Source organism: Falco cherrug, chromosome 1, assembly GCF_023634085.1.
Source record: "Falco cherrug isolate bFalChe1 chromosome 1, bFalChe1.pri, whole genome shotgun sequence".
In the NCBI taxonomy this organism is placed as follows: Eukaryota; Metazoa; Chordata; class Aves; order Falconiformes; family Falconidae; genus Falco; species Falco cherrug.
Window position 1 is genome coordinate 120319040 of NC_073697.1, and position 19707 is coordinate 120338746.

General features: G+C 48.0%; 1 protein-coding gene across 3 annotated transcripts in view; it reads left to right on the forward strand.

Annotated features, from left to right (window-relative positions):
• Positions 1 to 19498, forward strand: part of HID1 (HID1 domain containing) — a 31774-nt gene extending 12276 nt beyond the window's left edge. For 2 of the 3 annotated variants that reach the window (XM_055724995.1, XM_027816803.2), the window contains exons 4-20: positions 1434 to 1547; positions 4324 to 4430; positions 4912 to 5028; positions 5729 to 5951; positions 6372 to 6428; positions 6530 to 6670; positions 7088 to 7178; positions 8414 to 8565; positions 9855 to 9933; positions 10597 to 10761; positions 11915 to 12142; positions 12649 to 12782; positions 14532 to 14579; positions 15824 to 15904; positions 16283 to 16374; positions 16703 to 16861; positions 17329 to 19498. In XM_055724995.1, coding sequence (XP_055580970.1) covers positions 1434 to 1547; positions 4324 to 4430; positions 4912 to 5028; positions 5729 to 5951; positions 6372 to 6428; positions 6530 to 6670; positions 7088 to 7178; positions 8414 to 8565; positions 9855 to 9933; positions 10597 to 10761; positions 11915 to 12142; positions 12649 to 12782; positions 14532 to 14579; positions 15824 to 15904; positions 16283 to 16374; positions 16703 to 16861; positions 17329 to 17392 — 2052 coding nt within the window. In that variant the 3' untranslated portion in view covers positions 17393 to 19498. The remainder of the gene's footprint in view (positions 1 to 1433; positions 1548 to 4323; positions 4431 to 4911; positions 5029 to 5728; positions 5952 to 6371; positions 6429 to 6529; positions 6671 to 7087; positions 7179 to 8413; positions 8566 to 9854; positions 9934 to 10596; positions 10762 to 11914; positions 12143 to 12648; positions 12783 to 14531; positions 14580 to 15823; positions 15905 to 16282; positions 16375 to 16702; positions 16862 to 17328) is intronic. The other variant, XM_055725001.1, reaches the window with a different exon arrangement.
• Positions 19499 to 19707: the final 209 nt, after the last annotated feature.

Consider the following 19707-nt stretch of genomic DNA (forward strand, 5'->3'; position numbering starts at 1 on the left):
GTGTGCTGGGTTGGGGAGCCCTCCTGCTGGGATGTGCCTGCTGAATGTCAGTGGAGCTGTTGTGGTTCAGTGTGCTCCATCATTTAACCGTGTGCAGAAACAGCTATAAGGCTGGCTGAGCTGCCTGGCAGGGGATAACAAATAAGCCCTGAGATGTTAGGGAAGCAGGGGTCACTACTAATCTAGGGGCAACAGCTTTGCTGTCTGACAGCTGGTTTCTCTCTGGGAACTGAAGGAGTAGATGATGGTATGCCTGGACCATTAGTAAATATCTCTGCAATTATCCTTCGCCTGCTTCATGATGGAGTGATGGATGACAGAGCTCCTGGAGAATGGGTGCCTCCCTCCTGTAAGGGAGTCTGCGTTGTGTACAGATCTGATGGTTTGTTGTATGTCACCCCATTCTGGATGTAGTGGTACCCAGAGCCTATAGGGACTTTTTTCTGGCAGCCAAGGTGATCTTAGCAAAGATCATTATTGGAAAAGAAATCCGCTTGGACTGTAATGCTTGTCATTTTTTTCTCTGACTATGAGTCCAAGTGAAAGCATCTTGCTCTCTGGGCCTCTCCTTACATCCGGGATCTGTTTGACGGTAGTCATCTTGCTGTCACAGAGACAGAAGTCGGAGCCACACAGGCTATTATCTCCGTTGGCTGCCTGTTAACAGAGCCATATGTTGTGCACAGGCTGAGAGAGGCCTGGCTGAGGTAGATAAGCTCCTGCTATTCCTGCTCCATGCCTTTCCCTCCAGCACCAGTGTGTGGTGGGGAAGGCTGCCCATCCAGGATGTTATTTGACAGGCAGGATCTGGCAAGGTTTCCCGTGGCAACAGCTGCAGAAGAGTAGCCATGCATGATTTGAATGATTGCTTTGAATGCTGGAGATGGCAAAATCCTCTCTGCTGTCATGCTTGCTCTGCCATGACAGGCTGAGGTGGCCCCTTGCACGATGCATGCAGCCTCTCCCATTCTGTTGCCTCCGGTTCTGGGCAAACCACACAGGACTTTGGAGATTTTACACCTTATTGTTGCTGGCTGCCTTCTTCCTATTGCTGTGCACCATCCAAATCACCTCCGTGACTATAAAGCTCTCTTCTCTGTAAATGGTTCCCTTTCCTTTTGTCTTCAGTGAGACAAGCATCTCAGCATGGCAAGCTCCAGTGCTACTCTTCTGTTTCCCTACCATCTCTAGGCCTTTGTCTGCTCAGTTTGGTGACATTAAACAGCTTGTTCCTGCTTAGTCATCACCTTCCAGGGGAGAATTATTTCCTGTACTGAATGGGGTTTGTGTGGTTTTCCCTCTTGTTCCTTTGTAACATCTTGTTTCCTTGTGTGTTCCTGGGGAGCTATCTTCTCTTGCTGTGTTACACTATTGTTACTGTGTGCTGGTTGTTAACCCTGGGCTGACAATATTCTTCCATGTTTCTCGCTTAGGGAGATGAAGAGGATGAAAATGCCCGGCCATTGGCCGAGTCGTTGCTCCTTGCTGTCGCAGATCTGCTGTTCTGTCCAGATTTCACTGTGCAGAGCCACCGGAGGAGCACGGTGGTAAGTTGAATCATAAGATTATCTGCATAGAGGTAGATTAGCTGCATGGTAGGGGGTACCCTGGAAAACCCCAGCAGCTTTTCTGCAAACCTGCAGGCAGGAAAATAGGGAGTCACTGAGCATGAACCCATAGTCACTAATACTGATCAACATTTTGGGTTCACTCTGTGATGTTTGTGCCTTCCAAAACAGATGTTCTGTGACAGCTGTGTGAGTCTCAGATGGAGTGGCTGGCTCTTATCCCTGCACTACAGCTCACCCCTCAGGAAAAGGTGGTTGTGCTGGCAAACAACTGCTCTTCTGTTGTTGCCAGTGGAGCAGAGACCTTTAGCACCTTGTTCCTTCCACTGGCAATTTCGTGCAGCCCGGGGCAGGAAGCAGTTTGCCTAATTGCAGGTGCTGTGATCTGAATGAGTGGATGGTCTGCTGTGTCCATCTCCTCTCGCTCTTTGTATCGTTGCAGCAAAGACAAATGTGTTCTGATCCTTGTAGTGACCATCCTTACTTCAGAGGAGTTCCCTGAAGCAGGGAGCCCCTACCAGGTGGGCTGAGGACAGATTCTGGTGCATCTCCTTCCCTCCCTCTCTCTCTCCCCCCTCACCAATGACTCTCTGGTGTTTCTAGTAGGTCCAGTCTATAAAAAAAAGTGGGCAGCCCTCCTTTTTGATATAGCTGTGAAGTAAATTAAAAATGAACATGCTAAACCGTGGTGTATTTGATGGCTGCAAAATTCCCTGAAAAATCTGAGTAATAAGTTGCTTGCTTGAGGTGTCTGAGTAGCAGAAACAGTTGAAATCTGCGACCTGGGAATGAAGGGGCAAGGCTGGAGCAGAGCTACCCATGTGCTGAGACTAATGGGAGTGAGGCTGAAACAGATGGACTTGCTGTCTGGTGCTGTCACTTGGCATGGATTGCACAAGTTGTAGTGACAACAGTTTTTCCTGGGAGAGCACCCCTCATCGCCCCTGTGATTTCACCCTTGGCAGCAGCCAGCCTAGCTTTCCAGGGCTCTGGGCAACTTTGAATTAGACACTGAGATTGTGAATGCTTTGTTCCTTGCTGTTAGCTGCCTGTCTACTGCCTCCAGCCTCTGTAGTCTTTGCCTGGTTGTCTTCCCTCTCTGGATCTGGTTTGACCTGCACTCTTGGGCCTGACTGCAGGGTAGGAGCAGAGAGATGAATACAGCCACCTCATGCTCATGGTAGAATGACATGTAGCCCCAGAGATACAGATGGTGGTGGATATTTGCTGAAGCAGAATTGGGTAAAGAGGAAGAGTAAGAACTGGGAGGGAATGGGCAGAGGAGACCTGGGACTGTTTGCCCTCCTACTGAAGTCAGCCCTGGAATTACAGCTAGAAACTGACTCCCTTTGTCATGTGCAGTGCCCGTGTCTCTGTGTTTTAGCATTTACTTGTGAGCTCTTTGAAGGCATCAGCACCTGGTTTTTTAGGCCTGGGGAGCTGCTGTAATGGCAGCTATTAACATGCTGTCTCCTCCTGGTGTTCCTGCTTAGTCACACATGGTAGAAGCAGGTTTGTGGATGTAATCGCATTTCTTTCCATGAAGCCTGTGCCTGGCAGGAGATGTTAAAGATTTGATCGTGGAGGGAGGTCTTGGGCACTCCAGTCTCAGCGAGTGTTGTTCTGAGGAGCTTGGTAAGAAACTTGACAGTAGGTGAGCTCTGGCCTATCTGTAGGAAGTGAGTAGCAAGGAAGGAAAAGCTCAGGCTGAGGAGAAAGCTGTGGTTGCTTCCATGTCAGCAGTAGCTGCTGACAGCATGCTGCTTTTGTGGTAGTCGTGGTTAGGGTGGTAAGTGCATCTTGGTTGCCCTCAAGCCCTGCTGAGATCAGTGCCTTTGTGGGAGGGAGGTTATGCAAAGGGAACCCAGAGCAATGAGGAACAGTCCTTTGATCTGCTTTCCCCAAGTGCAGGGAGGAAAAAGGGCAGGTGGTAGAATTTGCTTATTTAAACCCCAGAAGAGAGACAGCCAAAGTGTGCCAAGTGCCCTTGATGCAAACATATTCATCTGGACTCTTGCTCCTGGTCATTTTTGGAGGGTCAGCAGGTGATTTTCAATGGCTGCTTGTCTCTGCAAAGCTGTTTTAACTCTGCCTTAACTGACCACGACAAAGAAGGGCAAATTGCTGCAGTTCATATCCTCAGGTTGCAAAGCAAGAGTTTGGGAGTCATGCCAACAACTGTCAAGGGACTGGGAGTGTTCTGGCTAAGGGAAATAACATTTTTTGGAGCCACTTTCTTGCTTTCCCTCTGAAAAGCAAGTTGCAGCCATATCCACTTTTGTTATAAACAAGGGTTAATTTGCTGCTCTCCCTGAGGCAGGGTGGAGGTGTTGAGCAGGGCTGAACCCCTGTGCGGTGAGTTTGATCTGCAAAGGAAGAGCCCTGACCTGAGCTGTGTTTCATGAGATGTGGAGGAAAGGACAGGCGATGGTGATGCATCCAGTAATGAGAACAGAATGTATTTTGGATCCTTTGGCATTGGGTGACCCTTCCCAGTGGAGGTGGCTAGCACTGCACCTTAGCATGCTCGAGTAATGGTCTTGCTCTGCATGGTCCTCAGTACCTGTTGAAGATGAAAGGCCCTCTGTCAGGGGTGCTCCCGGGGGGGGCTGGTATGCACTGTCTGAGTGTCTGGATGCTTCTCTGCTGGTTTCTTTGCTACTGCTAGAGATAGGGGCTGAACTGTCTGGGATACCAGTAGTGCTGACAGCTCTGACTCTTGCCTTCTGTGGCCCAACCTCCTATTCTCCCACAGGACACAGCAGAAGATATCCACTCCATTGACAGCTGTGAGTACATCTGGGAGGCAGGAGTGGGCTTTGCTCATTCTCCACAGCCTAACTACATCCACGACTTGAATAGGTAAGAGGGTCTGCAAAGGCAGAATGGAAGGAAACTGGGCTCAGGAGAGAAGGATCTGGGGGAGATAGGCTCTCCTTGCCTCCTCGGGGATCAGATTCCCAGGGAGCTTTCTACTTGCTCCTTTCTGAGCTAACAGGACTGGCAACAATAACAAAAAAACCAGCTGACCTTTTGAATAGCTTTTTGTAGTATGATATGGGAGTCAGAGTGTCTGTGACAGGAACTGGCAAAGCATTGCTGCTTTGAAAATGCCCAGGAGCTCTACTGTATTTCTTTTTCATAAAGCAGCAATTCTGCTGAGCTTTGTGCCAGTGACGTCAGTATTGCTTATGAAATGAAATGGGCTTAGCTCTGTGTGGGGAGGTCTTTCTAGATGGGACTGAGCATTCCTTATGTGTTTGTTGTGGTAAGTGATTGTGCCTCCTGTGCCCAGTTCCTGCTCCTGAATGGCTCCAGGCCTTGGCTTCTTCCCTTCTTTCAGGACAGAGCTGCTTAAGCTGCTGCTGACCTGTTTCTCTGAGGCCATGTATCTGCCTCCCTCCTCAGAGAGCAGCAACGCCAACCCCTGGGTTCAGTTCTTCTGTTCTGCGGAGAACAGGTGAGGGTGTGAAGGGTGGGGGACTGGGTGTTAGGGGAGAAATACCTTCAGATCTCTTCCACGGACTGCGTTGGTAACGGGGGACCATAGGACTTACTCCTCCAACGTCTAGGAGCTTTACCCTTTTTCTTTGTCCCTGTCTTACGTGCTCCCCATTAGCATCTCTGCTTAGTAGGAGTTATTCCTCAGCAGCAAAAGGAGAGGTTGAGCATGGTGCTCACTGGAGTTTGCTGCAGGACTGATCCCTGTCCCCTGGGAAATGGCAGATCCTGTTCCCTGCTGTAGACCCTGTTCCCTCGTGGGGGTGGTGGCATGGCACTGCAGTGGGTGGCTTGTGGCGTTGGTGGCGGCTGGGTGCTGCCCTCTGGTGACGTCTCCTCTGGGACTTTCAGCTCCTCTGGTGACAGTTGGAAAGACAGTTTTGTCTTTCTAGAGCCTAGAGAGCTTTGAGGTTCTTTCCCCTTTGGATTCCTCTGGGAGGCCACACAGCCTTTTTCACCTCCCCTTCCCTCTCAGCTGTAGTTCAGGAGACTGGAGCATCGGTTCTTGTTTCTGGGCTGCTCAGTCGTGGGCCATTGCCATAGGTTAGAGAGGATGATTATTTTTTGTCATGACCCCAAACACTTGGAGAGAGATGTATGTCCCTCCCCAAGGCCGAGCCTTTTGCTTCCTGCTTCTGAGAATGTTTTCTCCTCCTCAGACATGCACTTCCACTCTTCACCTCGCTCCTGAACGTCGTCTGTGCCTACGACCCGGTGGGTTATGGGATTCCTTACAATCATCTGCTTTTCTCTGACTACCGTGAGCCGCTGGTGGAGGAGGCAGCCCAGGTGCTGATTGTCACTTTGGACTATGACAGCTCCACCAGCTCAAGTCCCACTGTGGATGGCACAACCACTGGCACAGCCATGGATGATGTGGATGTGAGTGACGCTGGGATCTGTATTTGCTGCTCTCCTGAACTCCCTGTGGTGCCCTTATACCAGCTTGTATTGAATGCTGACCTGTAGGGCCCAGCACCACTCCTCCTTGTAGGCCGTTATCTCTGGTCCAGTCCTGCTTCTTTTCCTATAGGTCACTAAAGAGCTGTACATAACCAAACCACTAGGTTTTGGTCACTGACTTAAATCGGGAGTGTGTAAGTGAAAAGCCTTAAATCAGGAGTGTGTAAGTGAAAAGCCCTTGACTTTACTGTTCCCTGAGGTGCGCTCTCTCCTAGCATATAAAACTGCGTCGTTCAGAGCAGAAAGCTGAAATGGGAGATGTTAGCCAGCGGTTACCCTTTGACTTCCTGAGCATGCCTTGCTGCCAGTAAGTATTTCACTCATTTTCTTTGAATGCAGCCTCCTGGACCAGACAATCTGTTTGTGAATTACCTCTCAAGAATACACCGAGAGGAGGTAACGTACTCCTGTCCTGAACTTTTTTCCTGCCTGATTTCATGCTGATTGATTGTGTTAGTCCTTGGCCCACCACAGTCTCTTTCCTGGTCCGTTGGCAGGATTTCCAGTTCATCCTGAAAGGAGTGGCTCGCTTGTTATCAAACCCGCTGGTCCAGACCTACCTGCCAAACTCTGCCAAGAAGATCCAGTTCCATCAGGAACTCCTTGTCCTCTTCTGGAAACTCTGTGACTTCAACAAGGTGTGGATCTGCTTCTTTTTGAGCTTTGCCCCACCCTGCCCGTTGCCCAGAGCTTGGAGTGGCTCTGGCTGGACTGAGCCCCGGTGAAGGGATGTGGGCAGGTAGTTAGCAATGATGCTGTGGTACTCTGGTCAGCAGCACTGCTCCTTGCTGCATGGGCTGGGGAGGGGTCTGGCTGTAGGGGCAGCATGGGAGGGAGGCTGCAGCTCCTGAGGGTCAGGGTTTGAGGCAAATGCTGGAGCAGGTATTATAATAACTCTGCAAATAACACTGGAGTTGAAGAGCTGGTGCATACTCTAGTCTTTCTAACATTCTTGAGAGACTTAATTGGCTGGAGGCTGTCTGTCCTGAGTTCTGCAGATGGGAGATAAACACAAATATGCTTGTGATTGTCTGAAATACTCTCATTTCTTCCAGAAATTCCTCTTCTTTGTGCTGAAGAGCAGTGATGTTCTGGACATCCTTGTCCCAATCTTGTATTTTCTCAATGATGCCAGAGCAGACCAGTGTAAGTAGGTTATTTTCAATATTTGGGATGATCTGGGCTTGACAGTTGAGCTAGAATGCTTTTAAGATGCTTCCTTCCTACCACTTAGCTGCAATAGCATCTTGAGTGCGTGTTTGTGGCATTCTACAGGCATGGAGTGGTTCAGTTAGCTGGGGTTTAATGTTTGTAGCATATGAAAAGCAGGACATGATCACAACACAGGGAAGGGAGATCCTTAGCATGTGTGAACTCGTTTTGAGTCCTTACGTTGAAAACTGTGTCCCTGATCCCATGGAGTGGGAGAAATGAGCATTGTCCTCTTGCCTTAGGAGTAAATTGGGCATAACTCCATCACTGCATAGTAGAAAGTAGTCAGACCTTTCCTACTGTGGTGATGGGTGTGCATCAAGAACATAATGAAAAGTGTGATCTGTCCACGATTTAACGTTGTACTGGGCCCACAGATGTGCTTGGGAAGGATACTGGTACTGGCAACAGAGGGAGCTCTCTGTGGGTGTCATGGTTTAACGCCAGGTGGCAACTAAGTACCACACAGCTACTCACTCGCTCACCCTGTGCCCAAAGGGGGTGGGGAGGAGAACTGGGGGAAAAGGTACAACTCGAGGGTTGAGATAAGAACCATTTAATAACTGAAACAAAATAATAACCATTGTAACGAAAAGAGGAATGAAGGGGAGAGGAATAAAATCCAAAGAGAAAGGAAATAAAAAAAATGTGCAATACAGTTCTTACCACCCACTGACTGATGCCTAGCCGGTCCCTGAGCAGTGATCGGCAGGCCCTGGCTAACTCCCCTTGGTTTATATACTGAACATGACGTTCTGTGGTATGGAATATCTGTTCGGTTAGGTCGAGTCAAGTGTCCTGGCTGTGTCCCCTCCTAATTTCTTGTGCCCCTCCAGCTTTCTCACTGGCAGGGCCTAAGAAACTGAAAAGTCCTTGACTTGGTATGAGCATTACTTAGCACACTGATGTTTTTAGTTGTTGCTATCAACGTTATTCTCCTACTAAATCCAAAACACAGCATTGTACCAGCTACTGATAAGAAAATGAACTCTATCCCAGCTAAAACAAGGTAGCGGGATGTCCTTTATCAGGATGTTCTGGTCTGTGCATTTTTTCTTTTGGTCCCATAGTGTTCCTTCTCTCTCCTTGACTGCCCTTCTGTCTTCAGGACCCCACCAGCCTCACTGTGATGTGTGAGGTTTTTTGTTGTCTTTTTTTTTTTCCTGCAGCGCGAGTGGGCTTGATGCACATTGGGGTCTTTATCCTCCTGCTTCTCAGTGGGGAGCGTAACTTTGGGGTTCGACTCAACAAGCCGTATTCTGTACGAGTGCCTATGGACATCCCTGTCTTCACGGGGACACATGCAGATCTACTCATCATAGTGAGTATAGCTCCAGCAGTTCTTTTCTGTCTCTCCTAACTGTTTCATACCTCCACAAATAATTGTCCTCCTTCAATATACTTGTCCTTCCTACTCAGCCCCACTGAGTAGCCAGAAAGTGCATGGGATGCATCCAAGCACCGGTGGGGTCTTTGTACACTGTTAACATGAAGTGATGTGTCTGGTAGGGCGCGTGTGTATGAGATGCAATTCCATCTACATGAGGTGATCCTAAATAACAGGATCCTGGATGATGCTGGACTGGTGTCTAAAGGACTCTGGGACTGGCTTGAGTGGGATGGGTGCATGGCCTCTATCAGACTTGATTGCAGGTGGGGAAGGCAGGAGGTCTGACTGCATTGCTGGCTCTGTCCCAGGTAACCAGAACTGTGTGGGACACTTCTGTCAGAATGGGAGCAACAGTGATACCAAGCTCAACCCTTCAGCTTTGGGTTGCTGCAAGGTTTCATTCACCTTTCAGTCTGTAGTGCCGAGGGCCACGATGCTGCCTACAAACAGCTGTGTGTTTTGCAGTACCAGCCTCAGGTGGTACCCTCCTGTCATGTTAGTGCTAGTTTACCAGAGAAGAATCTCTCAGCAGCTTCTGATAAACCTCCAAATGGAGATTCCCATTAGAAGGAGTAGGAAGAAATGTGCCCACCAGAACTATTCTTGACACTGTGTTTTGCTGTTACATTCCATTAATCTTGGACCATCCCTGTATTTTCATTATGCTGCAGGCTTTCTCTACAGGCATGCCAGTTAGAGGTGGGAAGGCCAAGACTGGGAATGTCTGAACTGGTTGTGAGGCAGTTGAATCTTCCTGTGTCTGAGGGTATAGCTAAGAAAAATAGGACAAACATTTGAATTAGAAGTTTGCACTAAAATCAAATGTGAAATGATTAGTTTTGTGGCATTTCAAGCAGCTATCATTAGGGTTCAGAGTCAAAATCAATGGAGGTGAAGATGTTTCTTATTTCTTGGCGGTTTATTTTTGTCTCAGGTTGCCTGTGCGTTTTGGAACAGCTCACAGTCAGTTTCTGTTTGTAGTGTTGTAGAACCCTAATCATGTCCCCAAAGGATTCCTTGTAAATGAAAGCTTGTACTCCTGGAGCTCAACTCTACAGTGAGAGCAGCCTTCCCCACCTGTGTAATTGTGGAGTGTGCAGGGCCCTGCCTAGGAAGGAATGGTGTCAGGAAGCGATTACTGTGGGGGTGGCACTGGTTTTGGTTGAGAGGGTGCTTTCAGTACGGTACTACCTTGCTCAAGAACTCCTTCCTTACCGTAGGTCTTTCACAAGATCATAACTAGCGGGCACCAGCGGCTGCAGCCTCTCTTTGACTGCCTGCTCACCATCGTTGTGAACGGTAAGCACTGTGCATGGTGTGGAATCACAGCCCACAGAGGCGACAGCTCTGGCTGCTCTTGCTCCCCTCTCCCTGCGCTCCTACTTGTGCCCCTTAAGACGGACCAGTGTCAGTGGCTGCTGCTGGAAACTGATCCTTTCGAGTCTGGAGCTGGAGGTGCCAGCTGCAGATCAGACCTGCCTGCGGGGTTATTGCCTGGGCTCAGTCAGGTGGGGCAGAGGGTGGGATGGCAGAGTCCCTAGAGCCCCTCTGGGGTGGCAGAAGGGCATTTGCCAGAAGGCCCGCTGAGGGTGGTTGGTAGTGCTGTTCCTTTCCAGCAGGGAGTGCCACCTTCCCGCAGTGGTGTCCCTTGGGCTTAGTGAGTGTCCAGGTGGCTCCAGTTGTGTGAGCTTTTCAGGAGGCACACCAGAGATGATGTTACTAGTATAAAACTACGCAAGACTCTCCAAAGGCAGAAATGCCTGCTTTTACTAGGCCATTTCTCAGTTTCACTTTTATATTTGGAAGTGTTTCTGGGGGACCCTGTTGGGCTTATCTATTCCATGAGGCTTTCCCAGAGGTGCAGGGTGAGAAGGTGGTAAGAGCAACATTTTTAGTGGTGTACTTATGTGAATAAATAAACCTTGGTTCTTTCTTCAGTTCTAATTTCTTTTACTTCCACAGTGTCTCCGTACCTGAAATCTCTCTCCATGGTGGCTGCTAACAAGCTACTGCATCTCCTGGAGGCTTTTTCCACCACCTGGTTCCTGTTCTCCGCTGTCCAGAATCACCATCTTGTTTTCTTCTTGCTGGAAGTTTTCAACAACATAATTCAGTACCAGTTTGATGGTAAGAGACTGCTGTATTTATTTGGTTTGCATTTGTTTAGTCCAAGAGAACATGAGATGAAAGTTCAGATGAGAGAAGGGGAGAAGTGTAGAAATAAGTTACGTGGAGACTTGCCGAAGATCGACAGGTTAGTAGGTAATCAGTGTTGGCTCCTGACCCAGACAGATTGGGTTAGAGCAAAATGAGATGGCAGCTAATTAGCATAGCCTCAGCCTTCTGCAGACCAAAAGATGAGGTGGGCAGAGGAGAAGAAGTAAGGAAAGTGTGTGTAACGCTGAAGTTGTGCCTGGCTGGATGCTGCTGTGAAACGGCTCATGTTGCTCAGCAATGTAGGTGGGAGGACAGAAGAATTTCCATCTCATTAAGTGTTTAAAAGTGCCTCCCAATTCTGCTGTGGCAGGTCACTGGAGCTGAAGACCAAACAGCCTCATCCAAACCAAGTTTGGCACTTGCTGCCTTTCTGGGAAATGCCTTATGCTTTCCCTCTTAAAAGCATGATAGTCTTTTAGTCTTTTACCTTTAAGGGGCTCAAAGGCCCCTTAACCCGCTCAAAACTTACTTGCTTTAAAAGTGCAAATCGGGAGTGGCCATTCTGCTTCCCTAATGGAAACCTTGCAAGTGGTGGTTGCCAGATCCTCAACCAGCCTTTGTGGCTGTGACCTTGTGTTTTATGTTAGAGGATGGTTTAATTCTGTTCTCTGCCACCTTGCAGACAGTAAGAATTCGGACGTTTTGGCTCTGGTATTTCAAGCCTGTTTCTCCTCAAATGGAATGCCTCCAGTTTGTTTTGTGAAGTCTTTTGGAGATGGAGAAATGTTGAATCTTGGCTAACAACCTTTTCTTCCATATAGGTGCTAGTATGTGGTTTAAACTGTTCTTTTTCTTCTCCGTTGTTTGAATGTCAGTTTCTAAGCCGTTTCTTGTCGGCCTTCTAGCCTAGGAAGGATTTCACTGAATGTCCTGCACTGCTTTGTAATGGATAAGACTATATCGTTCTGCTCTTTTTTTCTTGTGCCATTGCCTTTATGGGTGGAAGCATGGTTCTCTGAGCTCGTGGGGTCTCCACAGTCACGCTTCGTGTGCCCAGTGAGCTGTGCTGTATTGACAGAGCTCTTTGAGTCTTTTCTCCTCATTTTGTTGCTGTGATTCCCAGGGAACTCAAACTTGGTCTACGCTGTTATCCGCAAGCGGAATGTATTTCACCAGCTCGCCAACTTACCCACAGACTCGCAGTCCATCCAGAAAGGTCTGCAGCGCAAGAAGAAAACTCCTGAGCCTATTTCTCGCACTAACTCCCAGGATGGGGTCTCCATGGAAGGGTCACGTCCTGCTGCCCCTGCTGAACCAGGGACACTAAAGACAAGTTTGGTGGCTACACCAGGTGAGCTTTAGTTTACCTTTGTAACAGGAGAGAGGTTTGTTTTCTCTGTGAGATACTGTGTGGACTCACCCTTTCACTGGGTGTGGAAGAGATTAAGAGTTTACATCTCCAAATGACTTACTGCCTTTCAGTCTCAGTTTCAGATCAGTTTGCCCAAGCTGATCACAAGTTGAAGTAAACTGTCTTGAGTTTCTCTTGTCTCAGGCTTAGTGTCCACATGGCCATTTGTCCTAATCGTGATGTTTTGCCTCAGTTTAATTATATCAGTGTGAACCTGTGTTTCTCTTGCACCAGGGAGTGTTTTCCTAGAGGCAAACAAACTCCTTTGGGGTGGTGAAATCAAGGCTAGATCTTGCTTTACCTGTTGAAAGGAGAGAGTTTCAGATGTCAGCAGAGGTATAGGGTGTCTCTGCATGGTAGGGCAGAGAAGAATCCCCTGCTTTTGAGAGTATTTAAATCACTTGTGGTTTTGAGGTGTTTTTGTTTCTTGCCCCTTTTGAACACAGGCATTGACAAGCTCACGGAGAAGTCACAGGTGTCGGAGGATGGGACCATGCGTTCACTGGAGCCTGAGCCTTCACAGCTTCCACTAGAGGGTACCCCACCCTCAGCTGTCAGTGATGGGGAGCCCTGGAGTGGGGTAAGGGCAGATACTCTGGTGTGTAGGGAAGGTCTAGGTTGTGAAATGAACCAAAAGGGGGACTTAGAAGGAGAGACCTGGTTGGGCCACTGAAGAAAGGCATCATATTAGAGGCAGTATGCCCACATGCACTGCACTGGAAAACACCATGGTTCAGAAGTACTCTTGCATCATCTTGGGTGTTTCATGTTTGTGCTAGTGACACAAGAGCTAGGACAGTAAAGGAGTGAGCTTTCTCCACGGTGGAAGCAACTGAGCAGCAAGTGCATAATTGCAAAGGGATGTGTTCCTGATCTGGAGGCTTTCAACTGGGGTTCTGACTGCTGCTTCTTTTTCCTCGCCCTTCTTTCTGGGATGGAAAGCTCTACCAGAATCTTCTGGCTGGCTGGTGTTGTGAACAGTGCCCTCAGAGTGGTGGCTGCTTGGCCATGTAGACAAGATGGAGGCTTTGTGGTCTGTGAATCAAGGCTGTGCTGATCTCCTAGGCTCTGGTGGCAATGTCAGCCTTCTGATATTTGCTAATTTTCCTCATCAAGAGCTATTAAACTGCTCTCTTCCAGTTTCAGCGGAGCAGTAGTCTTTTATTCCTCTCTGTCAGCTCCTCAGTTCGTGTCCTTTCCTGGCCAGTATCAAAAACCTCTAGGCTGTCTTGTAGGAAATTGAAGGCTGCCCTGCATGTCCTCTCCTCCTTCAGCAAGTCCACATTTATACACCTAGTGCTACCTCATGCTCTGCCTGAGCATTTGATGTCCGGTGAGTTTCAGTGAGAATGTTGCATCCACTTGCACATGGGAGGCATGGCTGCCCTGTGGTGGAAGGCATAACTTCCCCAGCTTTTCACCTCTTAGTTTTCTCTGGGATGGCCAAATTGATGCACCAGCTCTCACTGGGTGCAGAGCAAACTGGGCAGGAGTAGATGAGCTGGGCTGGGGATGGTGCATTTTATCGTGGGCTGCTATGGACCAGTGGTGCTACAAGAATCTTCTGGTCTGTTTTGCTGTCGACATGCTTTTGGCTGGGACAGTACTGTAGAATCAGGGTCCCAAGAGGGGGTGTTTGCAAAGGCACTGCAATCTAGCAGAGCAGGCTGAAGACTCCTACATTCTACCCTTATGTCCTGATCCGTTCTGCTTGCGTGTGAGCACATGTGGGCCTTTAGTCTCAGACAGACAGTTGCCCAGTAGCTGCCCTGCCTGGCTCCAGCAGTGCTGTTTACATATCTGAACATTTGTGGGCTGGTGGCCAAGAAGGAACCAGGAGGTGGAGGGCAGTGAAGCAGCGGGTGTGGGACATGCTCTGGGGAGAATCATCACTCCTGTTACATGGCACTTCAGGTAGCACACCTGTCTCCAGGGGCTGTGGTGTTTCATACTATCTGAACATTGTCTTTGTTCTGTGCTCCAACATGTGTCCAACCTACTGAGCTGAGATAAATTAATAAGAGATGCTGGATAAAACTTTAGGATACCCACCCTTACGACTGATGTAATTTCCTTCCTTTATCTGTTGAAATGTTCTCCCCTTATCAGTCATAAACGTTTCAAAAGTGTCTCATAAAATGTTCAACAGTCTCCGCATTTCAGTGTAATTCCATTGTACCTTTCATAAACGTGTCAGCTGGCTGCCAGCATTTGGATGGCAGCTGTGAAGGGGGCAAGGGCTGTGGGAGAGTGAGGAGAAAAGAGGAAGAGGGTGGGGTCATCTGAAGGAAGTCAGAGTTCTTTATGTTTTTATGAATTTTATTTTTAGAAGCTTGATGAGGACACGGCACTGAAGCAGAACAGGCTGAACGATAAGGTTGTACCTGCAAACATAGCAAAATAATATTGCTGTTCAGATTTTTAATGAACTGGAATGAACGGAATTCCCAAATATCCCAGAGCCAGTTTTACTTACCCTTCCTGGCCTTTCCTGGTACTAGATGAAGGCCCCCGGTCAGCAAGATGTCTTAAGCACACAATTATGTTGTCATTAAGTGAGATCTTGGCTGAGAACTTGCAGAAGGAAGATTTTTCTTCTTCCAGCAGCCCATGAAACATAATCACGGGTCATTACATCACTGTGTCCAGCAGCTGGCTTGAGCTGTTCCCCAGTCAGAAAAGTACTGGTATAGCACTGTCAGCTTCCAGTGGATTGCAGCACAGCTCTGCCCCGAGCCTGCTGTTTCTAGTTGCGAAGGTGACGTGTGAATGAAGCCATGGATGCAGAGGTGCAGGGTGGCTGCTGGAAGGAAGTGCTCTTCCCATTTGTTTCGTAGAAAAGTCAGCTCTAGGCTGTAGTAATGAATGGTCAGGGTGCATTGCAAAATCCATTTTTACCTTGGGCAGAGATTGATAGTGATTTTAAAGGGTTATTTCTTTCCTTCCCGCCATGAATATGGAAAGCCAGGATGCTGCTAGTGTCTTCTGTATAAGAGAAATGAAAACAGAGTGATGGTGAGAATAATAAGAGAGAATTGGGCATTTGACTTTTGACCAGAGCTTTTAAAAAAGTGTCTAGTGATGGTGTTTGTGTTTGAGGGTTTGAGTGTGTTATTCCTGAAGGGGAAGGGATTGTTAGGTAAGAGTTTCTGAGACCCCACCCTTGGAAAAAATCTGTTTTAAGATATTCTAGGATGGACACCAAAATTCCTAGAGATAGTACACAGAGGTCTGAAAAGCCTTTAGCTGTTTAATCGCCATATTAAAAGAAAGCAGCATGCCTAAACAGTCTTTTTATCGGTCCCATTTTAACTCTCCTGCTGTGGATTGTTCCAACAGTGTGTCAGTAGTGGTGACTGGAGTTGTGACCTTGCTGCGTGGTCCTACAGCTTAACTCCATCAAATATTGCTAATCACTGAGTCGAAGCATGTGGTTTCAGTGAATGAATGTCTGGTGGGTTTGATCTGTTCTAGGGACAGGCTGAGCTGTCTTTCCCAGCAATGCTCTGGAAAAGCTGCAGGGAGAGTCAGCAGAAAATGAGTTGTATTTCTTGTTCTTGTGTGATTTGCTTTTGTTTTTGGTTTTTTGTCATGTTTTTTAAAAATAATATTTATTGATAGGAGGCATCACATCCCCGACGGGATCGAAGGCGTCTCTCTAGTGCATCCTCCAGTGGACAGTGGGCCCCAACTCCTGACTGGGTAAGAGAATCTGGACAGAGAAAATAAGTAATGAGGCAAAGAGTTGTGGCAGAAATGCCACACACACCTTTCCTGTGCCAGCAGAGACTCCCGTAGAGGAGCATTTCCTCATGGGAAATGTATTTGACGTATGGTCAAAGCTCCAGAAACTTACTGCCATCTGCGAAGAAGTATTTTGTTTTACCTGTTTTAAACCAATGCCCTGCTAGCTTCATTGAGTGGCTCATAATTCTAGTGCTCCAGGATTTATTGTGTTGCTGTTGTGCACTCAGATCCTCCACCACCTTTTGTGACACTTTATAAACCTCGTTTGTTGTAGATATAGTGGAGATAATTGTAGAAAAACTCCTAAGGCCCTGTGGGCTTTTTGACTTACAGGTGATGTCTTGGAAGTCGAAGCTTCCTCTGCAGACAATCATGCGGCTCTTACAGGTGCTGGTCCCTCAGGTGGAGAAGATCTGCATTGACAAGTACGTACATTTGCGGAGGGAAAGGGCTGTGCAGTGTGTGAAGAGTTCTGTGAGGTTGGCAGAGTTTGAATTGGGAGGGCCTGCAGGCGAAACCTTGTAAAGTATAATTGAAAGCGCCACAGTCTCAGCAGAGGTGATGTTACTTTCCTTGCCAAGCTTCTTGTTTGTCTGATCCCTTCTCCACTCTTTTTACAGTGGAGAGTACATGTGTTCTTGGTGGCTGTGGTTGCCAGCTCTGTGTCTGTTTTAGACTGGTACTTTGTGCTGCAGCAGTTTTGGGGGTGACTGTGTGACATGCTAAGGATGTTCCTGATCTGTCTCTTTGCAGGGGTCTCACTGATGAATCGGAGATCCTCAAGTTCTTGCAGCATGGCACACTGGTGGGGCTGCTACCTGTACCTCACCCCATCCTCATTCGCAAGTACCAGGCTAACTCGGGCACTGCCATGTGGTTCCGGACCTACATGTGGGGAGTTATTTACTTGAGGTAAACCAGCTGGGTGTGATCTTACTTGGTCTTTTCCAGACTTTGCAGGGGGTGGCTGTAGAGAGAATTGCATGCACTTGGCCAGCTCTGGGTTGTGTCATATTTACAGGATAGAAAGATGGTGTTCCCTTGGAAAAGACTAGGATGAATCAGCTGCTCCAAAACTTCGAGCAGGTGACGTGAAGGGAGTTATTCTGGGAGTACTGCTTGTTTGGGAACTGGCAGCAGCAGGGAATAGAAAAGCTGCCTAGAGGGGATGGTGCAGGGATTTCATGCAAAGCTGTGGCTTTGTGGGTTGTTGTAGGTACTGTCATCTCTTTAATGTGCATAGTCTCTCAGCTAGTGATTTCCTCTTTTGCAAAGTTGAAGTTGTTCTGTGTAGTCAGCTCCTGTAATCTTGGCTGGGAGATCAGAGTTCTGTGTACCTGGCCACAGAAAGTAAAGTGGCTCTTGTCTTTCTCTCTCAGGAATGTGGATCCTCCTATCTGGTATGACACAGATGTGAAGCTGTTTGAAATTCAACGGGTCTAAGAGAGCACTTACCTCTACTGAGAGAAATACACTGGATCTAAGGACTGCTGTGTGCTGCTTCATCACAGCTATTCCTGCATTTCACATCCAGCTGAGAGACCAAAAGGACAATCACTTCATTTACCTCCCTGTCATTTAAAGCTTTAATTGGGACCTGCTTGGACATCCCTCCCCCAGCTCACTTCTTTTCCCTTACCCTTCACCATGAACCTTGAGTGAAAGATGTCTAAGGGATTGTCCATTGTTGTGGTTGCACTAGAAATCAGACTGTCCTTAGCTCTTCTGTTACTCTTTTGCTCCTGGATGTGGTTTGGAAACCAATCTGACCCTGTCCTTGCCCTGGTCAGAGTCAACATTGAATTGAAAAGATCTAGCTGTAAATTGAGTGCAAGGGAGAAGCTGCTATTCCTGCAGGAGATGGGGTTTGGAAACTGCAGTTACTTTCCTGTGGCTCCATAAAGTTTCCAGGGCATCCCTTCTGGCTGCAGGTGTCTCCCTGGTGTCTCAGTTGCATATTGGTAGGGAAGTCTTTCCCATCCAAATGATGGGAGAAGGTGCTGAAGGAAAAATTGGTGTCTCGGTTCTGACTCCCTCTACTCCTTTCCTGGAAAGCTGCTTAAGAAGTTTTGTAGTAGCCGGTGCTTTAGTGTGGCATGAGAAGCTTTTCCTTGGCTTCCAGGCCCAGCAGCTTGTCCTTCATGGTGGGCTGTTGCAGTGCGGTGTGTGTCACTTCGGAAAGCCCTGCTTACGCCACGTGAGCGCACAGGGAGGAAGGGACTGGCTCAGTGAGAACAAGGAGAAGAGACGTGACTGTTAAAAGTCTTCTCCCGTTGACTGAAAGGACAGTGTCACTTGGGTTTGAAAGGAACCATATCCTTCTGTCTTTGCCTGGCAGGCTGATGCAGTGCAGGGAGTGGAAGGGTCTTTTGCACACTACTGTCTAAGGCAGGGGATTGAGGGAGGCACTCAGGGAAGCTGGAGGAATTTGGAAGTTGTAGGAGGAAGAGCATGTCCATGTCAGTAGGGAGTGGAGAGTGCTGAGGCAAAGTTCAGTTCTTCAGAGCATTTTGCTAGCGACTAAGCAGATCTTGAATGTATTGGGTCCCAAGCATGTGCAGTCTAGGAATCCGGAATTAAGTTGGTGGGAGACCCGCTGTTGCTGGCTTGGTTCAGCAGCCTGGGGTTGCACATTGGTAGGCAGACACATCTTGGGGTTTGAGTCAAATTTTATATTATGCTGGGAGGAGCTGCTGTCTTAGACCCGTGTGGTCTGCAGGCAATGAAATGTGAGGGGTCCTGTCATGAACTGAGACCTTTCCCTCTCCACCAAAGTTTAGTCCTTGGTGCTCTGATGTTCAGGCTCCTGGGAGGATCACTGGCTGTGAGCTGCTTGCCACAGCTTAGAACCAGTGACATCTCCATGGAAACTGGTCCTCACACCTTAAAGTAGGGGGACAGGTGTGGCACACACTTCTGTGTCTTGTAACCCTTGCCTAAATTGTGAAGCTAGAGTGATAGCAACATGACCATCCTCTCCTAGAGAGTGCTGCTCTAGTGTACTGCTGGCTCCTGCTGGCTTATAGTAGGTGGTTTCCTCCTTAGTGGACTGTAGTCCCAGGCCAGTAGAAAGCTGAAATAAAACCTGAATGGTTTTCTGAAGGATAGGAAATGTATGAAAGAGAGAGAAGTTACTCCCCCACCCACCTCCCATCTCCAACCCACTTTGCCATCTAGCACTACTCCCATCCTGACCCCATCTCTGCTCAGATGTGAACAGGGTGAGGTCTCTGTTTTACTTGGAATCTCTCATATGTAAGAATGTGACTTGGTGGGGCCAGCCTCTGATTGTATGGCACTTGCAGCTCCCAGCTGGAACGGGGCATCCTGTGTCCCACGTGCTTGCCTCTTGCCTCCCGTGGATCTGCTGGTTCTCACAATCTCTTCTGTCCTCTCTTTTCTGCTTTGTTTCTTTGTGAGTTCCTCTGGAAACCTTTTTGTTTGTTTCTTGGTGTTTGGAGTCTGATCTTTGTTCTGTGGAAATCAACTTGCACTGTAAACTATTTGCTTACTTACAGAGAGAAAGATAAAGATTATCTGAAACATGTAGTTGGTTGCTTACTTTTTCCCAGAGAGAGGTTTATAATCTTGTTTGTCTTATGCTGGGGTGTTTTGTGCTACTAGGAGACCATGTGCTGGCTTCTTGTGCAGTCTGGATTTTTGCTTTTTGTAATCAGAAATGAAGATAAGACTCCTGAAAATGAACCTGAACTTTGTGGTTTGGGCCACTTCATCATCAAAGGGAGCTGCCTCAAAGG